Source organism: Garra rufa, chromosome 1 (assembly GCF_049309525.1).
Source record: "Garra rufa chromosome 1, GarRuf1.0, whole genome shotgun sequence".
In the NCBI taxonomy this organism is placed as follows: Eukaryota; Metazoa; Chordata; class Actinopteri; order Cypriniformes; family Cyprinidae; genus Garra; species Garra rufa.
Window position 1 is genome coordinate 65875838 of NC_133361.1, and position 24065 is coordinate 65899902.

Below are 24065 nucleotides of genomic sequence, written 5' to 3' on the forward strand. Positions count from 1 at the left end.
TTCATAAACGGTTGTTGACTTACCAGGCATACATGATTGCCTTAAAAGGATTAATGTATCTTTTAATCAACATCAATCATTACAGTTTCATGAGCAATGCTCGACTATAATGATGTGCATTTGTTTTATATTTAAACCGTACTCTGAAATGACCTCCATGGGATATATATATATATATATATATATATATATATATATATATATATATATTAGTGGTGGGCCGTTATCGGCGTTAACGTGCTGCGTTAACGTGAAACTCTTATCGTGGCATAAAAAAAATATCGCCGTTAATCTATTCTTAAATTTGGGTTGGGAGCTGGGTCTAAACTACGCAAGCTATGATGACTTTCACCTTGATAGTTTAACGCGGATGTATACCGAAGACTATAGAATATGGTCGCGCGTTTAAGTCTCCTCCGCCAAAACACAGACGGGGTCGTGTCGTCCTCCATTCATAAAAACCGAATCTACTATAGGGAAATGCCATGTAAATTCGTAGTTTTTTGGATTCATAAATCAAATGTTGGTCTGTCACTTAATTCAAATCGCGATATGGACTAGTGCAGGGGTTTTCAAACCTGTCCTGGAGCCTCCCCTGCCCTGCACATTTTGTATGTCTCCCTTATTAGGCACACCCAATTCAGGTCCTGCAGTCTCTACTAATGAGCTGATGATTTGAATCAGGTGTATTAGATGAGAGAGACAAGCAAAATGTGCAGGGCAGGGGAGGCTCCAGGACAGGTTTGAAAACCCCTGGACTAGTGTATGTGAAAACTGAAATGCAAAAAGACCGTTTTAATATGAATCCGATATGTTCCGTTTGCCTAGCTGTATGTATGCATGGCGGAGACGAGCTTTTACTACACGCATGAAACCCACGTGACGCTCCCGGTAATTTTTGGCATTTGCATCTCACATGAACAGATAAACTCAATCTCCAAAACTTCTGTGAGTGTCACTTTTACCGTTTCATTTGAGAAAACTAGCATCATATCATACTGTATACACAGAAACTTCACGGCAACCTGTCAAAATAAAAGTACGGTGTAACATGAACGTAGAAGTAGTGGAAACGTAGGGGAAACACTGGCTACCATAGATATACATACGTAGATGTATATTTTTATCACACTGTACAACAATAATACTGTTTTTTTTATTACAGTAAGGGCTAAATTTAGGGTTGGGTAGGGTTGACGTTAAAAAAACACAATCTAATAGGTAGAAAAAATAATTTCATTGTTAGTCAGTTAGTAAACAGTACATCTTATTGAACATAATTTATTTTCATCAACAAATTATCATAGAACAGCTTTATGAGCTTTATGATCCATTCTCAAAGACTTACTTTTAGTCATTATTTGGGTAGCACACATATTCTGAATGCCTTCAGCAGAATTCAAATTAGCCATTTTAATCTAGATTAATCTAGATTAATTCCAAGATTTAATCTAGATTAATCTAGATTAAAAAAATTAATCTATGCCCACCCCTAATATATATATATATAGATATATAAAATATAATATAATATAATATTAGTTTATATCGGTTTATTAATTAGTTAAATTAGGTGTTGATTACTCAAAGGCAAATTTTTAAAAGCTATTATTAAATCTGCTGTCCTTTCTGACAAATAGTTTGATTCAACCTAATTTAAATAGCTCTATTTTAATATTTTGTGAAAGCTATTTAGATTAGGTTGAATCAAACTATTTGACAGAAAGGACAGCGTATTTAATAATAGCTATAAAAATTGCTTTTAAAAATTTGCCAATGGGTAATCAACACCTAATTTGATTTTTTTTTTTTTTTTTGGCAAATATCACTGGTGTCAAACTCAAGTTCCCGGAGGGCCACCACCCTACAGAGTTAGTTCCAACTCTGCTTCAACCTATTTTTTACAGTCTATAGGTGCGTTCCATTCGACCGTAAGTGGACTGCGAAGTGGACTTCACAGGGTATTCCGCCATCTTAAGTGAGATTCCAAACCGAAGGGAGGGAACATGTTCAGTTCGAAGGGCACTGTGAATGGCATAGGGAATAAGGGAACATCGGTACTTCACTTCACAGGAAGTGGACGGGGAAAACTACCCAACTGTCATTGCGCACCGCGTCACCAGTTAGAAGTAATGATGGAGAAGAGCCGTTGAAGTTTTTTTAAAGGCTCTGAAATGGAGCGGTTGCAATAAATGTTGTTATTATTATACAAATTAGAGTGTTTATGAATGGTTATGGCGATTCATGTTACATTTGCATATTGTATTTTATGAATGAAAGTAAAACTGGCGAGGTGAAGATCTGTCTTGTTTTATTCAATGTTACCACAGGATAGTTAAATATAGGCTGTGTGTTGGGAAAAAAAAGTGCGTGAGATAAGACCACAAAAATCTGTTAATCTGTTAACGGTCTAACATACGTTTATATGTATTTTATATGTATTTAAATTTGAAAGTAAAATAAATTACAATATTTATTTATGTTAAATCATAATCTGCGTGACCCTGCCGTTGATTTGCTTTGATGACGTTCCAGGGCATTCCAAATGAGCGATTATTGTCAGCGAAGTCCACTTCAACAGATATACCGTGCTAAGGGAATAGGGAGCAGTGAACACTGCGTAGGGACCCTGTCGATCGGAACGCACCTTATGGCTTCAACACACACTCCTGCAGTTTTCAAATAAGCCTAAAGGACTTGATTAGCTGATCAGGTGTGTTTAATTAGGGTTGAAGCTAAATTCTGCAGGGCTGTGGCCCTCCAGGAGTTTGTCATGTCAATTTTAAGTGTGATGTTTAAAACAAACAAACAAACAACACTTTGTTATTTAAGAAAATAGTGTGTGTACTTCTCTATATAAGTATTATATCAATATAAAATTAACTGTTATAATGGGTTAATCTTATGTAATTAATTACTCTCTATTTCTTTATTCCGTATACAACCTTTAAGAGTAACATTTTCTACAAACGGTTGTATAAGTAATGAAGAATTAAATGATCATTAGCCTAAGCCTGATGCATTTTATCACCTCCCTACCAAATGTTAACATGGTAGCATTAAGATCAGAGCAACATTAAGCATTTGTTTATGGTAGGGAATGGTGATACAATGCATCAGACTTATGTTAATGATTATTTAATTTACATTTACGGAAAGCGTAGAAAAACACTTAAAGCAAAATGTATTAAACACGTTTTATTATTAATTAAAAGGAACAATTCCTGAACGAAAAAACTAATAAAAAAAATGTAACAATTAATAAGTGATAAAACAATTAATAAAAAATTGAACTATTAAAAACAAAAAAGTCAAACTTCTTCAAACATTCCCTCAAACATCTCCCCCAGTGGTTCAATACTCTGAACAGTTTTGTTTCGGTGAGTTATTGTAAGTTTTATTGGCAGGTCATCAGCAGCGATGTCGAGGGCCAGTGCTGCCGGGACTGTGTACTCCTCATATGTGTCAGACAGCAGAACTGTGGCACCTCCGTCTCCCTCCAACACCCCGATGAAGGTGAGCTCCACCTCTACTGGCTCAGCTACAGTCTTCTGAAATATAATAACATGAACGGAAGTCTCAGCAAAGGGATTATATATCAATAGACGCCAGTCATTACATGAACACTATTAATGTTAGTTGACCACATGATCTAGAAAGAAAAATGATTCTGAAGCATATATTATTTATCTTTGTTAATTTCAACATTAACTAAAACGTTATGAAAGGGAAAGTTTTGGAACTTTGGAAAGTTGTATTTTATTAACTAACATTATGTGTAACACAGATTGACAAGTACTGTACTTGGTCAATGCATTAATATTAACTAATAGTGCCTAATTCTAAAGTGTTACCAATATAAGTTATTACCAATGAATATACACTTGGTACACACTCAGGAGTGTAGGAAGATGCAGAAAGATCAATTAGAGAATAATAAGTTTACATGATGCATAATGTTGTGTACCTCCACAGCTGAATAGCTGGATGAGTTCAGCTTGGGAAAAGGTTTGAGACTCGCCCTGAGGCACGAAATCTCAATGTGATCTCTTTATGATGTACGCCCTCCCGGTCTCAAACAGTGCGATTTCCCCATCCACAGGAGCCATAAATGCCCTCACGCCATCGCTGAGGGCACTTATTGTAGTGGTTTTGTACGACGCTATTTTAATTTCATTTTTGGACACCTCGTATGACTTAGCCCGATGGTTTGTCCCATTGTCCACACAGGTGATCCGGGTGGGTGCAGGCCTGCTGTATGGCAAACTTGCCGCTGACATTCTGGAGGGTAAGAGAAAGAGAAAAGATTGATTGAAAGAGTAAAGGTGATAATACACAGGCAACTTTGAGCAATGTTGCTTGGGCACTTTCTCCATTAAGATGGGCAACAAATTTCTCTCTGGATATCTCTGGAAAAGTGCCCACCACAACAACAAAAAGTTGCCCCATGTATCATCTTAAAAACAGAAAACCAATGGCAATTCATCAGGCAAATAATACGACTATATCCAAAAGATGCACCATTCAGTTGGTTTAGTGCAGTGGTGTCAAACTCAATTTAGAGTCACATTACAGTTTTACTTCAGAACCAACATTTTCCTGTCAGAAATACTCCTCTCAGAACAAATCCTGTCATAATATAGTTTACTGTATTGTCATGTCTTCATTACAGTTAAAAATCATTAATGTAACTTAAATTAAGGTAAAAAATTCTGAAAAAACAAATAAAAAACAAATCCTGTCATAAAATATTTTAATGTTTTTTTTAATAAGGGTAAACATAAGTCCAATCAGTTAGAAAAGATAGCATACCGAGTCAGAACAGTCTGAAGGTCTGAGCCAAGTTTGGAGTTTGTACAGTTAAAGCTAGGAGGAGATAGAGTTAAAGTATTACTTTTCGAGAAAGAAAGACAGATAGATAGATTAGTTAAAAATAAAGAAATGTAGATTAGTTAGAAAGAAACAGTTAGAAAGAAAGGAAAAAGAAAGATTAGTTAGAAAGTAAGAAAGAAAGACAAAAAGAAAGATTAGCTAAAAAGAAAGAAAAAATAAAGATTAGTTAGAAAGAAAGAAAAGTAAAAAAGAAAGAAAAGTAAAAAAGAAAAAAGAAAGATTAGTTAGAAAGAAAAAGAAAAAAAAAGTAGTTAGAAAGAAAGAAAGAAAGAAAGAAAGAAAGAAAAGAAAGAAGAAAGATCAGTAAGAAAGAAAGAAAACAGATAGATTGGTAAGAATGAAAGAAAAAAAGATTAGTTAGAAAGAAACAAAGAAAGAAAGAAAAGAAAGATTAGTTAAAAAGAAAGTAAGAAAGAAAACAGAAAGATTAGTTAGAAATCTTGTGGGTGTTTCATTTTAAGGTGGTGAATTGCTTGTGTAGCACAAGCAATTCACCACTGCTAGTGTGAGTAACGTTACATGACAGTTTGCAAATCACCTTTTTCTGCTCGTTGTCAGATTTTGCAAAACCGAACCAAGTCCACACAACAGATGTTGCACCTCTTTTAATGATGAGTTCCTCCTCCTGCTCAGGATTTTCTTTTGAGCCCTCTTCGTCTGTTCGTTTCTCCTTTTCCATGTTTTTACAACCTCCCAGCGTATCCTTCAGTCTTGCATTCAACGGTTTGACCAGTCTCAGCCTAGCGTGCTGCACATGAGTTGGCCACGCCCACTTATTTACATTTCGCGGTTTACGCGCCTTATTCAGCTCGCCGTCATTTTGAATCAACAACGAGGCTGTGAGGAATAGCAGCATTCTTAAACAGACCACGAGATTGATCACAGAATCAATGCAAAAATGGATAAAACCCATGTGGCATACTTCTCACCAACTGAGCAACAGCTTCTAATGGAAACATATTAAGAGGTGAAACATGTAACATTTAAAATGGGAAATATGGCTGCTATAATAAAAAAAAGAAAAAAAAAAAGAAAAAGCAGTTCAAATAACCAGTGCTCCACTGAAACCATTATAATTACAATTTAAGGAGTTACTTGTCATTTCCACAAATTAACAGTGGTACACTGTCTCAAATGTGAGCAGTGGACATGCATGTTACTCAGGAAATTTATCATGAAGATTAATTTCAAACACTTATCTACTTTGCACATCTACTTTATCTCATATATCTACTCTTATCTATTTTAATTTAGATTATTTTTGTCTAGCTAATTCATTTGATCTAATCTGTAATCTGATCAATTGATCTAATTGTTAATCTATTTTTTCTCTTTTACCCATCCATTCTTCTTACAGAACAAACATGTCTGGCCAAAAAAGAAAATTTTGCAGGCTGGTAAGTGACTTGATTGCTGAACAAATGTACAAATTAGATGCACAGTGTTTGCTGACATATTGTCTGTACTGATTTTAGGATTTAAAAGGCTGATATATCTACCGCAGAGGGTGTCCCTCCTGACTTTGACCCAGCAAGAGAAATTTACCTTTTCACACAAGGTACATTGTTGTCCATGTGCAGTAGAACAGCAATAATCAAATATTTAGATTTTGTTATGTGGACTGTCTGACTTTGCCTTACCTTGCAGTGTCTGGTAACACACTTACACTTCTGGAGCCAGCAGACTCTGATCCGGTGAGTACTCTTTATTAAAATCATAGGCTTGACATGTCCTGACAAAACTATTAACTCAAGTTGTGTTGAATATGGCAGAGGGAAGACACATCTGCAGTAGAGGAGGGCACTTCTGATGACGATGAGATGACTCCAGAAGGCTTGAGGTAACATATTGATTTTATAGAAATGTTTAGTCCATAATGGATAAGAAGTCAGCAATGTGGTGCTAATAGAAAATATAATATTTGTAACAGTGCAGCCTGGTAACATAGTGAGTATTGCCTAAAGTAAATCTACATTATACAAAAATCCTGCTGTGCTAACTGATGTGTGTTTTACAGAATTCACAAACTGTCAGACCTCTCTACACCACGCATCTCAAGAGACAGATAGAGCTGGCAGAAGTCAAGATCAAAGTGAACAAGAGAAAGCTGCAGGACATGGACCCGAGATGGAAATTAAACGCAAGACACTGAGGAAACTGGACTTGGAAATCCCGAAACTAGAAAGAGAACGTCTAGGTTACGAAGGTAACCCTCGTTCCCCGAAGGAGGGAACCGAGACGTTACATTGGGATCTCGCTTGAGAGACCGATCACCTCTGAGCCTTATTAAAAAGGCCAATTGAAAATTGGCGAGTGGACGTGCGCGCCGGCCACGCCCCCGTACATACGGGTATATAAGATGGCTGCGCGCACCACTCAGTCAGGCTTTTGCTGAAGAGCCGGGAGAGCCCGGCGTCAGCGCGACGCCAGGGGCGTGGCAGGGGAATGTAACGTCTCCGCTCCCTCCTTCGGGGAACGAGGGTTACCTTCGTAACCTAGACGTTGCCCCTTCAGTCGAATCACTTCGACGTTACATTGGGAACTTAGACCCATGGAAAAGGCCACGACCCTGACGCCGCGTTACGCACAACGCCACGTGCCGGCAGGTCTTCCCAGACGTGTCCGCAGGCGGTCATTGAACGTAACCTTCCCAACGCCCCGAGGCCCCTTTTTTTTTTAAGGGGGGCCTGCAGGGATGCCAGTTGTACTGAAGCATGGGTTGGGGGGGCGGAGCACATGGAATTTGTGCATGTGGAATGAGAATAATTCAATATATCCATAAGGCTTCTTAGGGATACACGAGGGAAACAGCGGTCTCCTCCGCTGGAAAAAATTGGAAAGTATAGCCACAACCTGCGGGGCGAAGGAGACCCAGGCAGGATCACAGCCAAGGACTACTCCGCATCTAGCCCTGACTGCGGGGCATGGAGGACCCAGGTTCGCCGGAGGGAACATTCTGGGAGATAGCGCACGGATCCACGTGGGAATGGCGCAGCAAGCCGACACCAGCCGTCCCCCCGCTCGCCTGAAGTCTTATGTTAAGACACGGGAGGAACGGCCTCTGCGCGGAGGTTGAAGAACCTAGCGAAGGTATGGATGTCGCCCAGCCCGCAGCTCTACAGATATCTGCTAGTGAGGCGCCATGAGCCAACGCATAGGATGAAGCAGCACTCTTAATGGAGTGGGCCTGAACACCTAAGGGGCATGGCTCTCCCTGATATAGATAAGAGAGGGAGATGGCATCTACCACCCAATGAGCCACCTCAGTTTGGGGACAGCATTCCCTTTCTGCTGAACCCCAAAGCAGATAAGCTGCTAGGTGCGTCTGAAGTGCCGAGCGATTTCATTTTCACATAGACACAACATCGCAAGGCTGGGTCTGCCTCCTCCAGGGCAGAGCTTGCAGGTTCACCACCTGACCGCGGAAAAGCGTGGTGGGGAACCTTGGGCACAATAGCCGGGCCGGGGTCTCAGGTAGTAACGTGAGAGTCGCCGGGCCCGAATTTCTTGACACACTTTGCTGGCAAGGAAAGCTTGTAGGTCTCCAACCCTCTTAATAGGAGCCAGGGCAGTCAGGAGCGCTGACTTAATGACAAGACTCGACTGAGGCCCACTGAGCACCTCTGGGGAACCTTAGCTCGTTCAATGGGAGCCAGGGCAGTCAGGAGCGTTTCTCTCGCTCGACTGAGGCCCGAGGCTCCAAGGGAGCGCCCTGCGGCCTGAGAAGGCGACGGGGAGGCTTCCCTACAGAGAAAGTTTGTAGGTCTCCTACCCTCTTGATGGAGGCCAGGGCAATCAGGAGCGCTGTCTAAATGACAGGAATTCTAGCTCGACTGAGGCCAGAGGCTCAAATGGAGCGCCCCGCGGCCCTGAAGGTCAACCCGTGCCCTTACAGGGAGGGACTGCCGCGAGGGGATGGTTACTAAGACCTAAGTCCGGGTGGGCCGTCCTTGCAGCGCAACCTACAGACTTACTCCTCGTCCTCCCTGGACTCGCACAGAATCTGCGCAAGGAGGCTCACTGGGGAAGGGCGTACTTGGGCCCCGGAGGGCAGCTATGTGCCAGAGATACTCTGGCAATGGGAGGAATCGGGAGGGCGAGCGGATGTGGCTGGGCCTGCCGATATAACTCCAACTGGCTGCGTCACGGGGTGGAGTCGCCATTCTGCAGGTGGGTGGACTGCCGTGGGAACCGGCCGGCTGCACGGTTGAGTTTCCCTGCTTCAAATGAATGGCAAGTAGCAAAATCTGCCACGTCGGACTCCATGGGAGCAGATGGGAGGAGCTATAAGCCTCTGTTGTACATGGCAACCCAACCCGTGGTAAGCCACGGGCTGACTGTCGGCAATACTGCGGGAAAACGCCAGTCCGGAGAGAGCCGAGATGCCATGCCCATCATGGGACTCGATCGTGCTGCAGCGGTCTCACATGAAACAGCTTAGCGGCAAGCGGCTAGAGCTGTCATGTGCCCCAGGAGCCTCTGATTTTGAGAGGACCGCTGTATAGTGCCTGATTAGCTCAGGGACTACAGCACTAACTGCGCGCTCTTGGTAGCAAGGCGGGCCGTCTTGTGGACCGAGTCGGGCTCCCGACCGAGGAAAAGGACTCCCTCGGTTGGCCTGAAGGACCAGATGGCGGGGGTACCGAGGCACCAGGTCCCAGTATTCGCACAACGGAACTCACGAGTGGGCTGGTAAAGCACCAGTCGAAGAGACGGTTGAAGACGCGAATTCCTGTCTGCCGAAGAGGGGACAGGGGAGCTCCCATGGCCTAAGAAGGCAGGAAGGAGAGGGACTAGCCAAATGGAAGCACCTCACGCTGAGCGCTCGATCCCCGGGGCAGACCGCCGAAGGGGTGTGCGCCGGGGAAGATCGAGACGCGACAGCGGGTGCCCTTCAGGCAGATGGCTGCAACCCAGCCCTGGAGACGGAAACATACTTGTATGTGCGTCGTCGTGAGCATGTGTGCCGACAGCCTAAGAAGGGATCGGAACAGAGCTCCATCCAGGGCGGATGTTAACCCACCACTCTAACTGGACACGTAAAGTCAGGACTCTTATCAAACCCCGACCTCGTCCCGGCTGGAGAGACAGGCTGGATCACGTCCTTCGCCAGTAGGAACGCGACCTCCGCAGGCAGAACAGAGGCACGCCTGTTTCCGAATAAAGAATGTAAGGGGTACCTGTGAGTCTGGGCGGACGCCTGGAGCCGGGCCGTACCGTCCGTATCAACCAGTGTAGTGGTATCAAGGGAACGTTGACCGGCGTGACCGTGGTGGGGCAGCCTGGGGAAAGACAGGGAAGGAGACAAAACCCAGAAGGATAACGTCCTGGAGAAGTGTCTAACTGCACTAAGCAGTGCTTACCTACTTCCCTGGTTCCCGCGCTGGCGACATCCGGTCCCGAGCCTGGTTCCGAGGAGTGGAAGTGCTGCTCAGGAAGGAAACTCGGGGCCGGGGCCCCAGAGGTGAGAAAGCTGGGTCTTTCTGTGATTTCAAATGACCGGCTAAGTCCCGCTTCCAGCGGGAGTGCCGACAGAGTAGCTCTCTCCACCTCCGGGGGTGCTCGCATCAGGGACGCTTCGAAGCTCGCCTGCGAGGGACTTCCGTCGCAGGACCCTGAGAGGCGAGCGGCGTCCCTCTCCCACGGGCGGCTCGACGTCGGCTGCGAGCCTGGATCGTGTGGCTCAGCGGGGGACGGAGCTGCGGGGGGACGCCCTCAGCGACGGGCAGGTGGAGGCGGGGGCCCAGGCGGCGGAATGGTAACTTCGCGGCGGGGCAGGATATGTTGGACGGCCTCCGTCTGCCTCTGGACCGTTGGAGCGCCAGAGGAGACGCCCAGCCCGAACGACGGGGAGGCGTACTGCTCTGGCATCTCGACGGGGTATGCTGATGGGCGGAGGATCGTAGGCTTTTGGGGGCCGGCGATACGTTCGACGCCGCTGAGCAAAAACCCTTCGCGGTGTCGCCGAATAGGCCGCTCTGGGGAATGGGAGAGTCGAGAAAGCGAACTTTGTCGGCCTCTGTCATCCGGGCCAGAGTCAGCCATAGGTGGCGTTCCTGGACCACGCAGGTGGACATCACCTGACCAAGGGGACACGCCGCGACCTAGTGGCCCGAAGGGCGAAGTCAGTGGCGGCGCGGAGTTCTTCAAGTACCCCCTGGTCAGGACCACTCTCGTGCAGGCCTTAAGGTGCCTGCACCTGGCACTTTTGCAGTGTTTTGCCATGGCCTGCAGGGCGGGGCAGCGTGTCGGGGGGCGCAGAAAAGGCCCAGCCGATGAGGGCGGAAGAAATTTCACATGCCCTAAAAGGGAGACGCGGAGGGCCCCACCAGGCGGCCGCGCCCGCGGATAAAGGTGCACCGCGATGGCGCGCCCGACCTGGGGGACCGCCACGTACCCCTTGGCTGCCCCGCCATGGAGAGTGGCGAGGGGAGAGGAGCTGGAGTGCGCTTCAAATGAATGGGGCGCCATAAATTTTGTCAGCTCCTCATGCAGATCCGGTCAGAACGGGACCGGGGGGGAGCGCGGCGCTGCCGCCGGTGCCCCCCCCAGGAACCAGTCGTCCAGCCTAGAAGGATCGGCCGGAGGCCCCTGAGGAACCCTCAAACCGATCCCCCCCGGCTGCCCGGAGAAGCATAGCCGACAGTTCGACATCAACCTCCGGGGGGGCAGCGACCACGTGTGGGCGCCGCGGGAAGAGATGTGTCACCGTCTGACTCTCCCTCTGATGCTGTGACAGACATCTCATCCTCTGCAGGAGCACCGAAGGAGATGCTCAGCCCGCCAGGCGGGGAAGCGTCTGCTGTGGAGACTCAACGGGACCGCGCTGAGATAGAGAGGTCCGCAGAGCTTTTTGAGCCGGCGGAACGCTGTCTATCGTAATTTGAATGCCCCCCCCCGCGCCCCACCGCGGCGGCCGAAGAGCATAGGCGGCTCAACGGCTGACCACGGGAGGGAGGCGGGGGGAGCCAGCTCGCGAACGAGCGGCGGGACTTCAGCGTGGTCATGGTCATGCTTTCACCGCATGAACCATTCATGAGCACCACCCCAGCGTGCTCAAAGCCTAAACACGTGAGGCAGCGCTCATGTCCGTTCGCTGAGGAGAGGAAACTACCACATCCAGAAATGCACGGCCGAAAAGACATCCTGAAAAGAACGTCTAAAACGGCCGCTAGAAATTGCTCTTTTGTGATCCCGGTTAGCCCAGGGAGGCGCCGCGGGGCAATGCACTCGCCGGGGCTGCTCGCTGGAATGCAAACAATGCTCTTTCTGTGAAACACTCTTTTAGTTATGGCAGCGCAGCAGCAGGAGGGAGCATGAATTCTGAAAAACTCTTCTCGGCTGTTTAGAGGCTCGACCCACCGGCTCTGAAAGCAAAAGTCTGACTGAGTGGTGCGCGCAGCCATCTTATATACCCGTATGTACGGGGGCGTGGCCGGCTCAGAGGCTCAGAGGTGATCGGTCTCTCAAGCGAGATCCCAATGTAACGTCGAAGTGATTCGACTGAAGGGGTAACTAAGTGATTTCAGTTGACTCTGTAACCATGATTGTATCACAATGTGTAATCATTGTTATTTTATCTCTCCAAATGAAAATCCAAAAACATTGTGGTCTCCTAAATTTTTCATGAATGTCCGATACACTATATAGACATTGATCCAGTGAAGTGGAACTAGAATTTGGTAGCACACACTGTGTGGTTATCTTCCCATTGTGAAGCACATCTATTTGGTCCTGCTGCTGACCAGACAGGCGCCGCTGTGAAATATCCAGCTGAAGATCCTGAACATCTTCCAGAGTGCCATGAATTGAACTGCCAGCCAAAAAAAACCTTCCCTTCACTGAGAATCCTGGGCCTGTTGGTGATGCTGCTGCTCTTGATTCAATAAAACCTAAAGACTTTATTGAGCTGTTCATTTTTTTTGTACTAATACAGATCATTGTTGATCAGACCAACCTGTATGCAGATCAGAGAATTCATGCTATGGACAGTACTTTACAACATGCTAGAATTCATGCATGGAAGCCAGTCACTTCCTGGGGCTGTTTTTTCTAACTGGTTGATACCATAAACCTGAACTCTAAATGTACTGGTTTACAGATTAAATGCTACCCCCTACTTCAGCAAGGTCATGTCTTACATCGGGTTTGAAATCATATAGAGATTTCTTCACTTCAATGATAATACAACAAAGCCAGCCAAAAGACACTGACAGGCTGAACAAAGTCTGCACAAACATTTGCATTGATGAGGGGATGCTTCTGTGGTGTGGGCGCCTAGCTTTCAAGGTGTACAATCCTCAAAAACCAATCAAATATGGAATAAAATCCTACATCTTGTGTGATTCTGAAACGGGGTATTGTTTAAAAAACATGAAGTCCTATTGTGAAGAAAGTGCTGCCCTGAAAGATATGGTTGTCTCTCTTTTTTATAGCCTAGCAGGTCATGGTTAAAGATTATTTATGGATCATTTTTACAACTCTACCACTGTGTAAACATCTACTTGATTTGAAAATCCCATTTCTGTGGTTGGAGTATGGCAGAGGCCACCAAGAAAAGAAATGCAAAGCAAAACCAGCATGCATTGTGGAATATAATAATGCAATGAATGGAGATAACAAATTAGATCAAAACATTGGGTACTACCCTTTTGTCAGGAAGTCACACAAATGGACAAAGAAATTTGACATTTCTGTTGCAGATCAGTTTGTCAATGCTTTGTCATTTACAAAGCAAAAAACTCACAAGATAATTGTAAAACTCTCCTCTCTTTCATCCAGTGTTATAAAATCATGGACCAGCCAAGAACAGGCTGGTGGTGGTGAAGAAATAGATGACCCTCCAACTGAAAAATGAATTACCTTCTTTCTTTTTTCTTTTACCTTTTTGGTCCGATTGCGTCTAGTTCCAAAAAGCAACAAAATGCATTTTTATATATATATTTTTTTTTTGTCCAAAATGTATTTGAATTCAAGTGGTGATAAAACATGAACTCAGGAAGATAAATAGTTTGTTTTTAATGTAAAAGCAGTTTCGGTTCTTTATTTTGATATGTGATATGTTCATATATTCACAGCAGAAAATATTCCGAGGGCTGTCAAATTTAGGTGAAAACCATCAAAAATGTTGGTGGTTTCTGGAAACTTAAAAAAATAGAAACTCTTTTGTTTCATCATTTCTTATCAGGTCCTTAGAAATTGTTGCACTAAAGCTGTACACTAATGTATGTTACGCAACAGTGAAAAATGTACATCAAGGTGAGTTTGGTCAGTCATGCATACAATGAAAAGGCAGTATTCTTCAAAAAAATGTAATGATTCAAGACAAAATTGAATCCTATTAAAATCATGTAGAAATTATCCTACAGAATGTCTTGTCCTTTGAGATGATCCTATAATTCTAATTGGAATCCTTTAGGTTTTTTTAACAAGGGAATATTTTGGTTTTCTTTTGAAACGTTTCCCACACTGTTTGCAGGTGTAAGGCCTCTCTCCAGGGTGCGGAGATGGACACTCAAGTTAGTGACTTGGACTCGAGTCGCACTTTTATAGACTTCAGACTCGACCTGAAATGACTCCAAACTTGACTTGAGGAAAAGAACTAGTGAATATTTTAAAAGCAACTTGATTTTTTAAAAGGCGTAGCCATTACTTGACTTGAGACTCAACTGAGACTCATGACCAAAGACTCAAGACTTGACTCAGACTCCAGCGATAAAGACTTCAGACTTGACTCAGACTCTGGCAGGATCTCATGTGGACTGTTAATGTTTCCAGGATTACTGCAACTTCTTCCACACTATTTGCAGTTTAAAGACTTCTCTCCAGTGTGAACTCTCATGTGGACTGTAAGGTTTCCAGGATGACTGAAATGGTTTCCACACTGACAGCATGTGAAAGACCTCTCTTCTGTGTGAATATTCATGTGGGCTTTAAGGTTTCCTTTTTGAGCGAAACTCTTTCCACACTGTTGGCAAATGAAAGGCTTCTCTCCAGTGTGAATTTGCATGTGACTTGTAAGGTGTCCTTTTTGAATAAACATCTTCCCACAATGATGGCAGAGGAAAGGCTTCTCTTTTGTGTGAATATTACTGTGAGTTTTAAGGGCTCGTTGTTGTTTGAAACTCTTTCCACACTGAAAGCAAGTGAAATTACTCCTAGCTCCTGTCTTCTGAGCTCTTTTTTGTGTAGAAGTCTTCACAGACTGTAAGGAACAAAAAGATTTTTCTCCAGTTATGAAATCATGAAGTCTCTCATTCTGATCTTTCTCTTCAGTTTCATTCAGTACGTCCCTCTCCATTTTCAGTGCTGTTAGGTCTAAGGTGGAAAAACAAATAAATAAAAGTAAACCACAGTTTAATGGCACAAAACAATTAATATCTAAACACAACTGAATATACGTAATATGTAATGCATGTATGCTAGATCCTATACCAGGGTGTTCAAACCTGATCCTGAGTTTAAGCTGGCCATTATACCACTTAGACATACCACCAATTAATTAAAAACAAATCTAGATAATGTAATGACAGAGTTGAGGAAATATAGGTATTGACTGATCTCAGACAAGGAAAAAAAGTAAAGGGGATACATTCCCCACTAAACTGTCAGATGATAATTGTATCACTAATAATTCCTTCTGAGGTTTTATTAAAGGGGCAAATGATGTTAGCCAGTCATAAAAGTGGGCTGTTACACTGACCTCATGGAAAACACCACAAAACTGATTGTTTAAGTCAGAAAATGAGAAACAGGGTGGAAAACGGCCACAAATCAGTCAATTTTTAATGTATTTTGTCAAAAACTTTAGTAATATAACAATTACACCTCAGGTAACATAATATAAAAATAAATAAACACATCAGGACATGTCCTTTAAAAGAAAACAGGCAATATTTTTGCACCAATTGAAAGTGAAAAAGTTAAAGTAACACACATCTGGAGCAACGGTCAACTCTGTCAACTAATGCTGTTGAAAGCTGAAGGTTCAAGTTGCCAAATGTCAGCTTCGTCTTGGAGAGGATCTGCAAAGAGCATTGGGACAAAATCCCCCCTGAGATGTGTGCAAACCTGGTGGCCAACTACAAGAAACGTCTGACCTCTGTGACTGCCAACAAGGGTTTTGCCACCAATACTAAGTCATGTTTTTCAAAGGGGTCAAATAATTAATTCACTCATTTAAATGCAAATCAATTTTCTTTTTTTGTGTGTTTTTCTGGATTCTCTGTTATTCTGCTTCTCACTGTTCAAATAAAACCACTATTAAAATTATAGACTAATCATTTCTTTGTCAGTGGGCAAACATACACAAATAATTATTTTACCCACTGTACTAATTTTAACATTTAGGCCATTTAGAAAGCATCGTTTGTTACATCTTGGGTATTAAAGTCCTGTGAGAGACAGAGAGAGATCAGGGCAAAATAGAGACTGAAAAGAAAAATAGAAGTGAAGGTGCAGTTCAGGAGAGGACTTTTAATTTATTTGCATGTTGCATAGTCTTAATGTGCGCTCACACCGAACGCGACTTGCGCGTAGTTGAACGCTTGAACATTTTAGTTCACTCGCTTCATTCGAGCATTAAATTTGCGTCACAACAGACGCAAATTTGCGTCATGGGAGGGGCTTCTGCACTCTGTTTCGATAAAAAAAAGGATGTTGCATCCAAATCTGGGTGTCCGCACACAGCAACGATAATTTTCTCCTCCATCTTTGTTTGTCCGCTCACTCTTCACGTCACTACTACAGCGAGCTCCTGATTGGTTACCGCTGCGCTGAATTTCGCTAAAGTTCAGATTTAATGCTTGAACGCTCAATGCGCACCGCCTCATTCGCGCCGCAGGATGGCTATTCGCATCTTTGCATTGACTTAACATGTAAATCACTCGCGCTTGCCGCTTCATTCACGTCCGGTGTGAACGCACCTTAACAATTTAAACCTTTTTTTATGTGATGGCCATATAAAAATAGGGTTGTCCATGTTTCAGAGATTGTTGTGGGTGTATGAGATGGCCTGGATTAATGTGAGATTTGAAATTTTATCCCAGTTCACCCCTGGGCTCCAGCTTCAGAGAGCAGCGGACTCAACTCTAAGAGACTTGAAGGAAACTCTGATGCTCACCTTAAGAATATTGCACTCATAGACCACCCTTGAGAATGACAGGAGCACTGCTGTTTTCAACCATAAAAGCCACCTAACAGGGAGGCAAAGATGGACTAACAATTTTTGGTGCCTCACAGAACACCAGGGAGCAGAGGACTCAACTCTAAGAAATCAAAATAATAACTTAGGAGGCTCCCCTTGGGAGCGACATGCTCATGTGCAACCCTCTAATTTGAGTTAGGGTTAGGATAGCACTGCCAACCAAGCCATAAGAGCAGTCACATGATGGGAGCTCCAGGGAGAAGCATGCTCATAATTGACCCTATAATGAGCACAGAGGCGGTCATCAGGGAGGCCGGTTAAGGAAATGCCTAATACACCTGGTATGGTTGCCTCATGAAGCTCCATGGAGCAGAGGACTTAATTCTCAGTGATAAGAGGGGGACCCAGACATTTTCTCTGGAAGCGGTGTGCTCATGAGAGACCCTCGAGAGTGAATGGAGCACTGACAAGCTCAAAGACAGGAGCAGCCTAACAGAGAGGCAAAAAAGGCCTAAGAATCTGATAAGACTGCACACAGAGCTTTGAGAGAAGGGTCCTTAGCTCTCAGATCGAGAGAACTCACATGCTCAATTGTTTTGTTCTAAAAATCACAACAAAAATATTTTGGTAAGAACTGCATGTAAAAGTATAATCCGTTCCATTTGTATTGTCTCTGTGAGCTTTAATGAGGTTTCACGCATGCGCAGTAAGGTGAATTTAAAGGGTCACAAAACCCAAAAACACATTTTTTGAGATGTTAACAGATATATACATGTTGTACACTGCTTAAAACAGTAATAGCTATCAGGAAATATATTACAAAGTGGAAACTGGTCATTTTTATGCTTTTTGTGACCATTTCATGCATCCGGTTCTAAAAGTTACGTTTGAGGCCGTGACGTAGATGCAGTTTTTTTTTAGCGCTCATTGGCTGCGTGGCTTCTACAGTACCTATCTACGTCATCGGCTTGACGCCCCCTTTTAAGCATTATTAATGAGCAGTGTAACATTATACATGACAAAGGACTCCTCTAATCCAATCTCTGCACCGTGCTTTGCATGAGCTTTTGCAGTATTTATTTATTGGACAGTAGCACTTGTGTCACTAGTTTACGTTAGCTGGCTTGCTGTTTCAGAGTCATGGTTCATGTGTGTGCCTTTCTTCACTGTGACAAAAACAAAAGAGTTGTTTTCGTTTCCCCGAGATGTGAGCAGAGCTACAGTTTGGCGGCACGCTGCTGGTTTAAAAGAGTCCTACGAAAACACAGCAAATTTGTCTGTAAGGAACATTTCGTACCGGACAGTTTTTGGAATTGGGGACTCGTAAAAATAGGCTAAAGTTGGCCGCAAAGCCCCAGCAAAAATAACCATGAATGTGTCGGGGTGGAAAAGTAAGGAGATATTCAAATTATTTTTTTAATAAACTATTTGTCGCAAAGACAGAGTTGACGATCCTGAGTGGCCATCTGCTCATTGGACGCTCCTCTAATGCATCTTTATGGATTAGGCCTATAGCTAATGAAAGAGGTTTTTTTTTTTTCGATTTTAATTATTTTTAATTATGTTTTTACAGTTCCGGATGATATATTACTCTTACCTTTATGAGCAAAAATGAAGTTTGACATCGCACCGGCGCCTTCATGTTCTGCAAAGTGCGCTCCAGCTTTCCCTCTCCGCACAAACGATTGGATATTCGCCCAATAGCGAATAAATATGTGTAAATATATGTATTTAGGCCTATTAATAAATAATTTTGATATAAATTATTTTAAACACCGCGCCATTTTTTGCGTTCTTTTATTTAAATAGCCTACCCTTTACGGTGTCAGTAATTACTGTGCTGCTCATTTCTGACTCCGAACACGAACACCTATTATTAGATAACAACATGATGAACATGTATTACATTAATTTCAAACTAGATATAAAGTGTCTGCGAAACAAAAAATGTCAACTTTACTTTTGTAGCGTTCATATACAAGATAAACTTAGAATTGTTAATTAACTATTATAAAAATATAAAACGCTGTGTGACACTTCTATCGGCGCTTCATCTGGTTCGTCTTTGCGTTCTTCTGTATGCGCGTGAGGGTCCAAAGGTTCAAACGGATAAGGCAGTGGACCTGCACTGTCATCACTTGGATCTAAGTGTGGGGACTCTGGTGGGGAGAAGTCCTCCACTTCCACACTGCTCTCAGAACCGCTGTAACATGCTGCTCTCGGTGTGCGTGTGTTCACATTGTCAGTGTGCAAATTAGCTGAATTTATTCACTTATTGTCACTCCCACTTTTATGCAGTCTCCGCCTTGTCTCCACACTGTACCCCACCCCTTATCCCTTTTCAGAAAGTTTTTTAAACCAGAGGTGTGAAAAAGCACCTCTGAAACAGGGGGGTGTTGTGACACTTTAAAGTTTTCTGTCATGTAGGTGTGGATGAGAAACTTTTGGAAAATGCTTGAAAACGCTAGTGTGGATGGAGAACATTTTAAAACAAAAAGGCTGTTTTCAGTTGTATGCGGATTTATTTAGGTGTAACCTAGCTGTTTTATTTGCTTACCAAATACTTTAAATGAACAAATGTAGACAGCATGCAGTGTCCGAATATGACTACTCACATTTCAAGGTTTCAAAATAAGTAATTTTCTTACTTTTGCATAATTACTGTTTGAAGTGCTTGAAATAAAAGGTTTTAATATTAAAAGCAAATATTGGGTTTAATGTTTCAGAATAATAAAAAAAAAAATATATATATATATATATATATTAGGGGTGTAACGATTCATTCATTTTCTCGATGCATCGATTACAAATCCTGCCGATGCATATGCATCGATCTTGAAACATGGATTTTTGAATCGTGAATCGTTTGTTTCAGTCAATAATCGATTTAATATTTTAAAATCGAATGAATCGCGATTATATAACGAATATACGATGGATAATTTAAAAAAATAAAAATAAATCTTAAATTAGTTGCGTCTGCGACGTAAAGTGCGCCCTCACTGCAGTGGTGTAGTGGATTACGTCACTAATCTTTAATTCGCGCCTGTTTGTTGTCATCTGAATAAACGCAGCAGTGCACAATGAAGGGCAACGAAGAAGGAGAAATTTGCAAGGCACCAGCCAACATGAGATCAAAGGTTTGGGATTACTTCGGTTTTCACAAAGTAAATGGAAAGATTGACAAGTCTGTTGCAGTTTGCAGACATTGTAAATCTGAGTTAAAATACTTTGGAAATACAACGAATCTCCGCAGACGTCATGCCATTAATATAGACATACCTGCACCTAAAGCAGCTAGTATTTCAGGGTCAGACGTGAGAAGTGTACAAATACAGTGTCTTTGCTGTATTTACACACTTTCTTTGCTGTATTTATACACTTTCTTTGCTGTATGTACACACTTTGCTGTATTTCCTAAATGTTCAGGAAATGTGTGCAATGTTTACAATAAAAGCACTCATGGTGCATTGAATATGTAGAAGTAGTATTATTTTTCTGGGTTTACTTGCCTTAATGTATTTTGAGTCCTAAGAAGTTAAGCTATTGAACTGAAGTCCTGAATCAAGTTATTAAATCTATTGAATGGTCATGAATTTCCCAAAAAATGATTTTATTTGCTCAGATACAGATGTATACTAAAATTTACAGAATAGAATCGTTAATAATCGAATCGAATCAAATTTCATTGTTAATCGAATCGAATTGAATCGTTCTGATTTGCAAAAATCGTTTTTGAATCGAATCAAAAACCTCTGAATCGTGAATCGAATCGATTCGCTGTCTACCCAACGATTCACAGCCCTAATATATATATATATATTAGTGGTGGGCATAGATTATTTTTTTTAATCTAGATTAATATCACTGTAATCTTGAAATTAATCTAGATTAATCTAGATTAAAATGGCTAATTTGAATTCTGCTGAAGGCATTTTCAGAATATGTGTGCTATCCAAATAATGACTAAAAGTAAGTCTTCGAGAACGGGCCAGGTGGCGCATTAGACCAGGCGCTCATCTCCTGTTTCCAAAATGCATCACAAACTGCTTGACAATTGCATTTACAACATAATTAGCTATACAAACTTGTGTAACCAAGTACTTCTGCGAAAAAGGCTGCACGACGTGCGCGTTGCCGTTAAATACACAGACGCGTGCGGGCATGGATTTCTGCGTGCATAGTCTTCGATTAAACTGCGTTGCTTTTAGAAGCGTCAATTCAGTTGTTGCATATAGTTTAATGTCTTTATTTCGGGATTATCAAAGTAAATTATAACTCAAACTGGGGCACGTGCCCCAGTAAAAAGTGTCTAGCAACGCACCTGCCCTGAAGCAAACCCGGCGGCTTCATAGCTGCATCCATGTTTGCATGTCTCGTTTGATGTGGTAATTTCACAGTGCAATTCAGCTAGGTAGGCCTATACATCCATCCGCGCTAAAATATCAAGGTGAAAGTCATCATAGCTTGCGTAGTTTAGACCCAGCTCCCAACCCAACTTTGACAATAGATAAACGGCGATATTTTTTTTATCGCCCGATAAGAGTCTCACGTTAACGCCGATAACGGCCCACCACTAATATATATATATATATATATATATATATATATATATATATATATACACACACACACACACACACATAACATATATAACAAATGCACACTGTGAAAAAAGCAAGATATTCAGTGTTAATATTTGTCATGTGATCTCAACACTTTTGTTGAATGTCTCCACATTTCTACACTCCTGTGACATTATTCATAAATACAATTCATTTCAGCTCTGAGAATAAAAACCAACCTGTTTGTTCCTCAGTATCTTCATGTTTGACTCTGAATGCATCTTCAATGTCTTCATTCTCCTCTCTAATGAACTCCATCTTTGTTTGTTCCTCAGTATCTTCATGTTTGAATGTTTCTTCAATCTTCATGTCTTCACTCTCCTCTTTAATAATTAAGGCCATCTTTAGTGTGTCATGTGGATCTCTGATGATCTTCCAGGAGTTTTTCTGTGTTTGAACACTTTTTCCTGTTTAATATGAGAATAATTAATAAAGAAAAATGCATGCAAACTAAATCTCTGGGTGCGTCTCAATCAGCTCCTAGTTCAGTAGTCAGTGCACTAGTAAGACAGAGGTTATTGACTTGATATACAGTAAATACAAATCACACAACCGTTTATATTTAGGTAGGCTATTTTTTTATTTCCATTTGGTATTCAATTATTTGTACATCATATCTAATATATTACACATGAATGAAATCATTCTCGGTTGTGATTCGTTTGTGTTTGTTGTTGTCGTTTGTAGTCCGCGTGCCGCTGAATCGAATCACTGAATCATTTCACAAATGATTTGATTCAAATGATTCGGATTCTCAGTTTCTCTCATCACTTCTTATCATCACACGATTGATTCATTATATAGAGAGAGAAATGAGACGCACCTTCTGTTACTAAAGGCTAACGCTTTGTTTAACTAAGTATTTGAATCACTAAACAAAGCATTGCAACGTTACATTAAACAATACTGCATTTATTTTACATAGCTTGAAAAAAACGTTTTAATTAATCTAACAGTTTACATTATATAAAACACAAAACTACAAACCTTTTTCAGATGAATCACAACAGATGACGAACGCTGCGCATATTTATGACGTCACATCACCAGAGCAAAATAAAAGTCCCATTATTGCACTTCTCTCTAGAATCACAGATGCATCATAGAAATGTTGAATGTAAAATAGAATTTCCCATATGAAGATGCTTTCCCAAAGTTATTAACATTTTAAATCTAGGAATACTTTTGTTTATTTATTTAGGCTATTTTTTTTTTTTCATTTAATGTACATTTAAAACACTATACTTTCTGTTTTTATACTTTGCCATTAAATTCACATTAAACTAGTTAATGCTGCTGTGTAACTGCTGGATTATGCTGCTGGATAATAAATGTGTTAATGATTTGTTATGGTCTTATTTTTAGTTTTGTAGATTGAAGATCTATTTTCTTTTCTAAGCTGACACTTACTATTACTATTTAAGATAATATGTGAAATCATTTTTTGTCAAAATTCATTGATTGGATATGAAAGTGTTGGGTTTGTTAGAGGTGAGGAGGTAACAAAGAAATCTCAGTCATTTTCTACCGTTTCCATTTATTATTAGTTGTTAATTTCTGAATGATCAGCAGAAGATTGCCTAACACTGGCATTTTGAAGGAATGCTGACATCTCTGTTTTTCAGATTGTCTCTGTTTCTGTTGTTTTTTTGGGTGGGTTTTTGTAGTTAGAAAAGCACTCTTTTAAGTGTAAGTATCAGTTTAATTAGTCCCAGACCGTTTTTGTTATTTTAACTGGTCCTGCTTCCTGATCAGATGCATCTAGCATGCAGTCTTCTTGATCACTCAGTTCATTTGGATACTTGTCATCTTCTATCAACAGTTATTCCTTTTCTGACGTGTCAAGCTGTAAAGTCTTGTTTAATAATTAATAGACGTATAGAAATATCCACAATAAAGGTAAAATCTTTTAAAATCTAGTTTATTTAACAAATTGATGACTTTTAAAAAAGTAAAAAGCAATGAGTCATTTTAATAGACAATAGTGTAATAAAATTGGAACATACATTTATTAAATTTTCTTTTACACTTCATTTTAAATCAGTTTTTCAACATTGTTGTCATGATATTTCTCCATTCAAAAGAGGATCTGAATTTGTCAGTCCACATTTATCATTTGTAATTGTACAAGAAAGTGTGGATTAACAGTTTTTTTAATGATATGGCTATGTTCACAGTTGCGTATTACAATCACACAACTCACTGTCTTCAGTACAACAAACTTTAGGTCTGGAGGATAAAGTGGAGTACTTACACTAGTCTCTGTGTGGCGTGCCATTGTGTTTTTTAAGGAATTGTGTATTTTTAAGAAGCCAGATCTGCTTTGCTGTAGTAGTTGAATCTCCACTGCAGCTCGGCTTGGGCTTCAGTATTCGGCTGAACTGGGTACTTAATGAAGTCAT

The 24065-nt window shown here is 41.7% G+C and overlaps 1 protein-coding gene and 1 pseudogene across 1 annotated transcript; one reads left to right on the forward strand and one right to left on the reverse strand.

The window, feature by feature from the left end:
* Positions 1-24065, forward strand: part of LOC141318658 (uncharacterized) — a 530387-nt pseudogene that overhangs the window by 359201 nt on the left and 147121 nt on the right.
* LOC141338549 (uncharacterized) lies at positions 13931-22069 on the reverse strand. Its single transcript, XM_073844129.1, has 2 exons — positions 21843-22069; positions 13931-15210 (listed from the first exon to the last, which is right to left on the reverse strand). Exons 1-2 carry the CDS (start codon positions 22003-22005, stop codon positions 14693-14695), a joined length of 681 nt encoding a protein of 226 aa, XP_073700230.1. The 5' UTR covers positions 22006-22069; the 3' UTR covers positions 13931-14692.

What these genes read in the sequence shown, in the direction of transcription:
- LOC141338549 (XM_073844129.1), bottom strand. Translation starts at nt 22,005, where the DNA reads ATGGCCTTAATTATTAAAGAGGAGAGTGAAGACATGAAGATTGAAGAA. An exon ending in AGATACTGAGGAACAAACAG is followed by an intron (nt 15,211 to 21,842) that starts GTTGGTTTTTAT and finishes TTTCCACCTTAG; the next exon opens with ACCTAACAGCACTGAAAATG.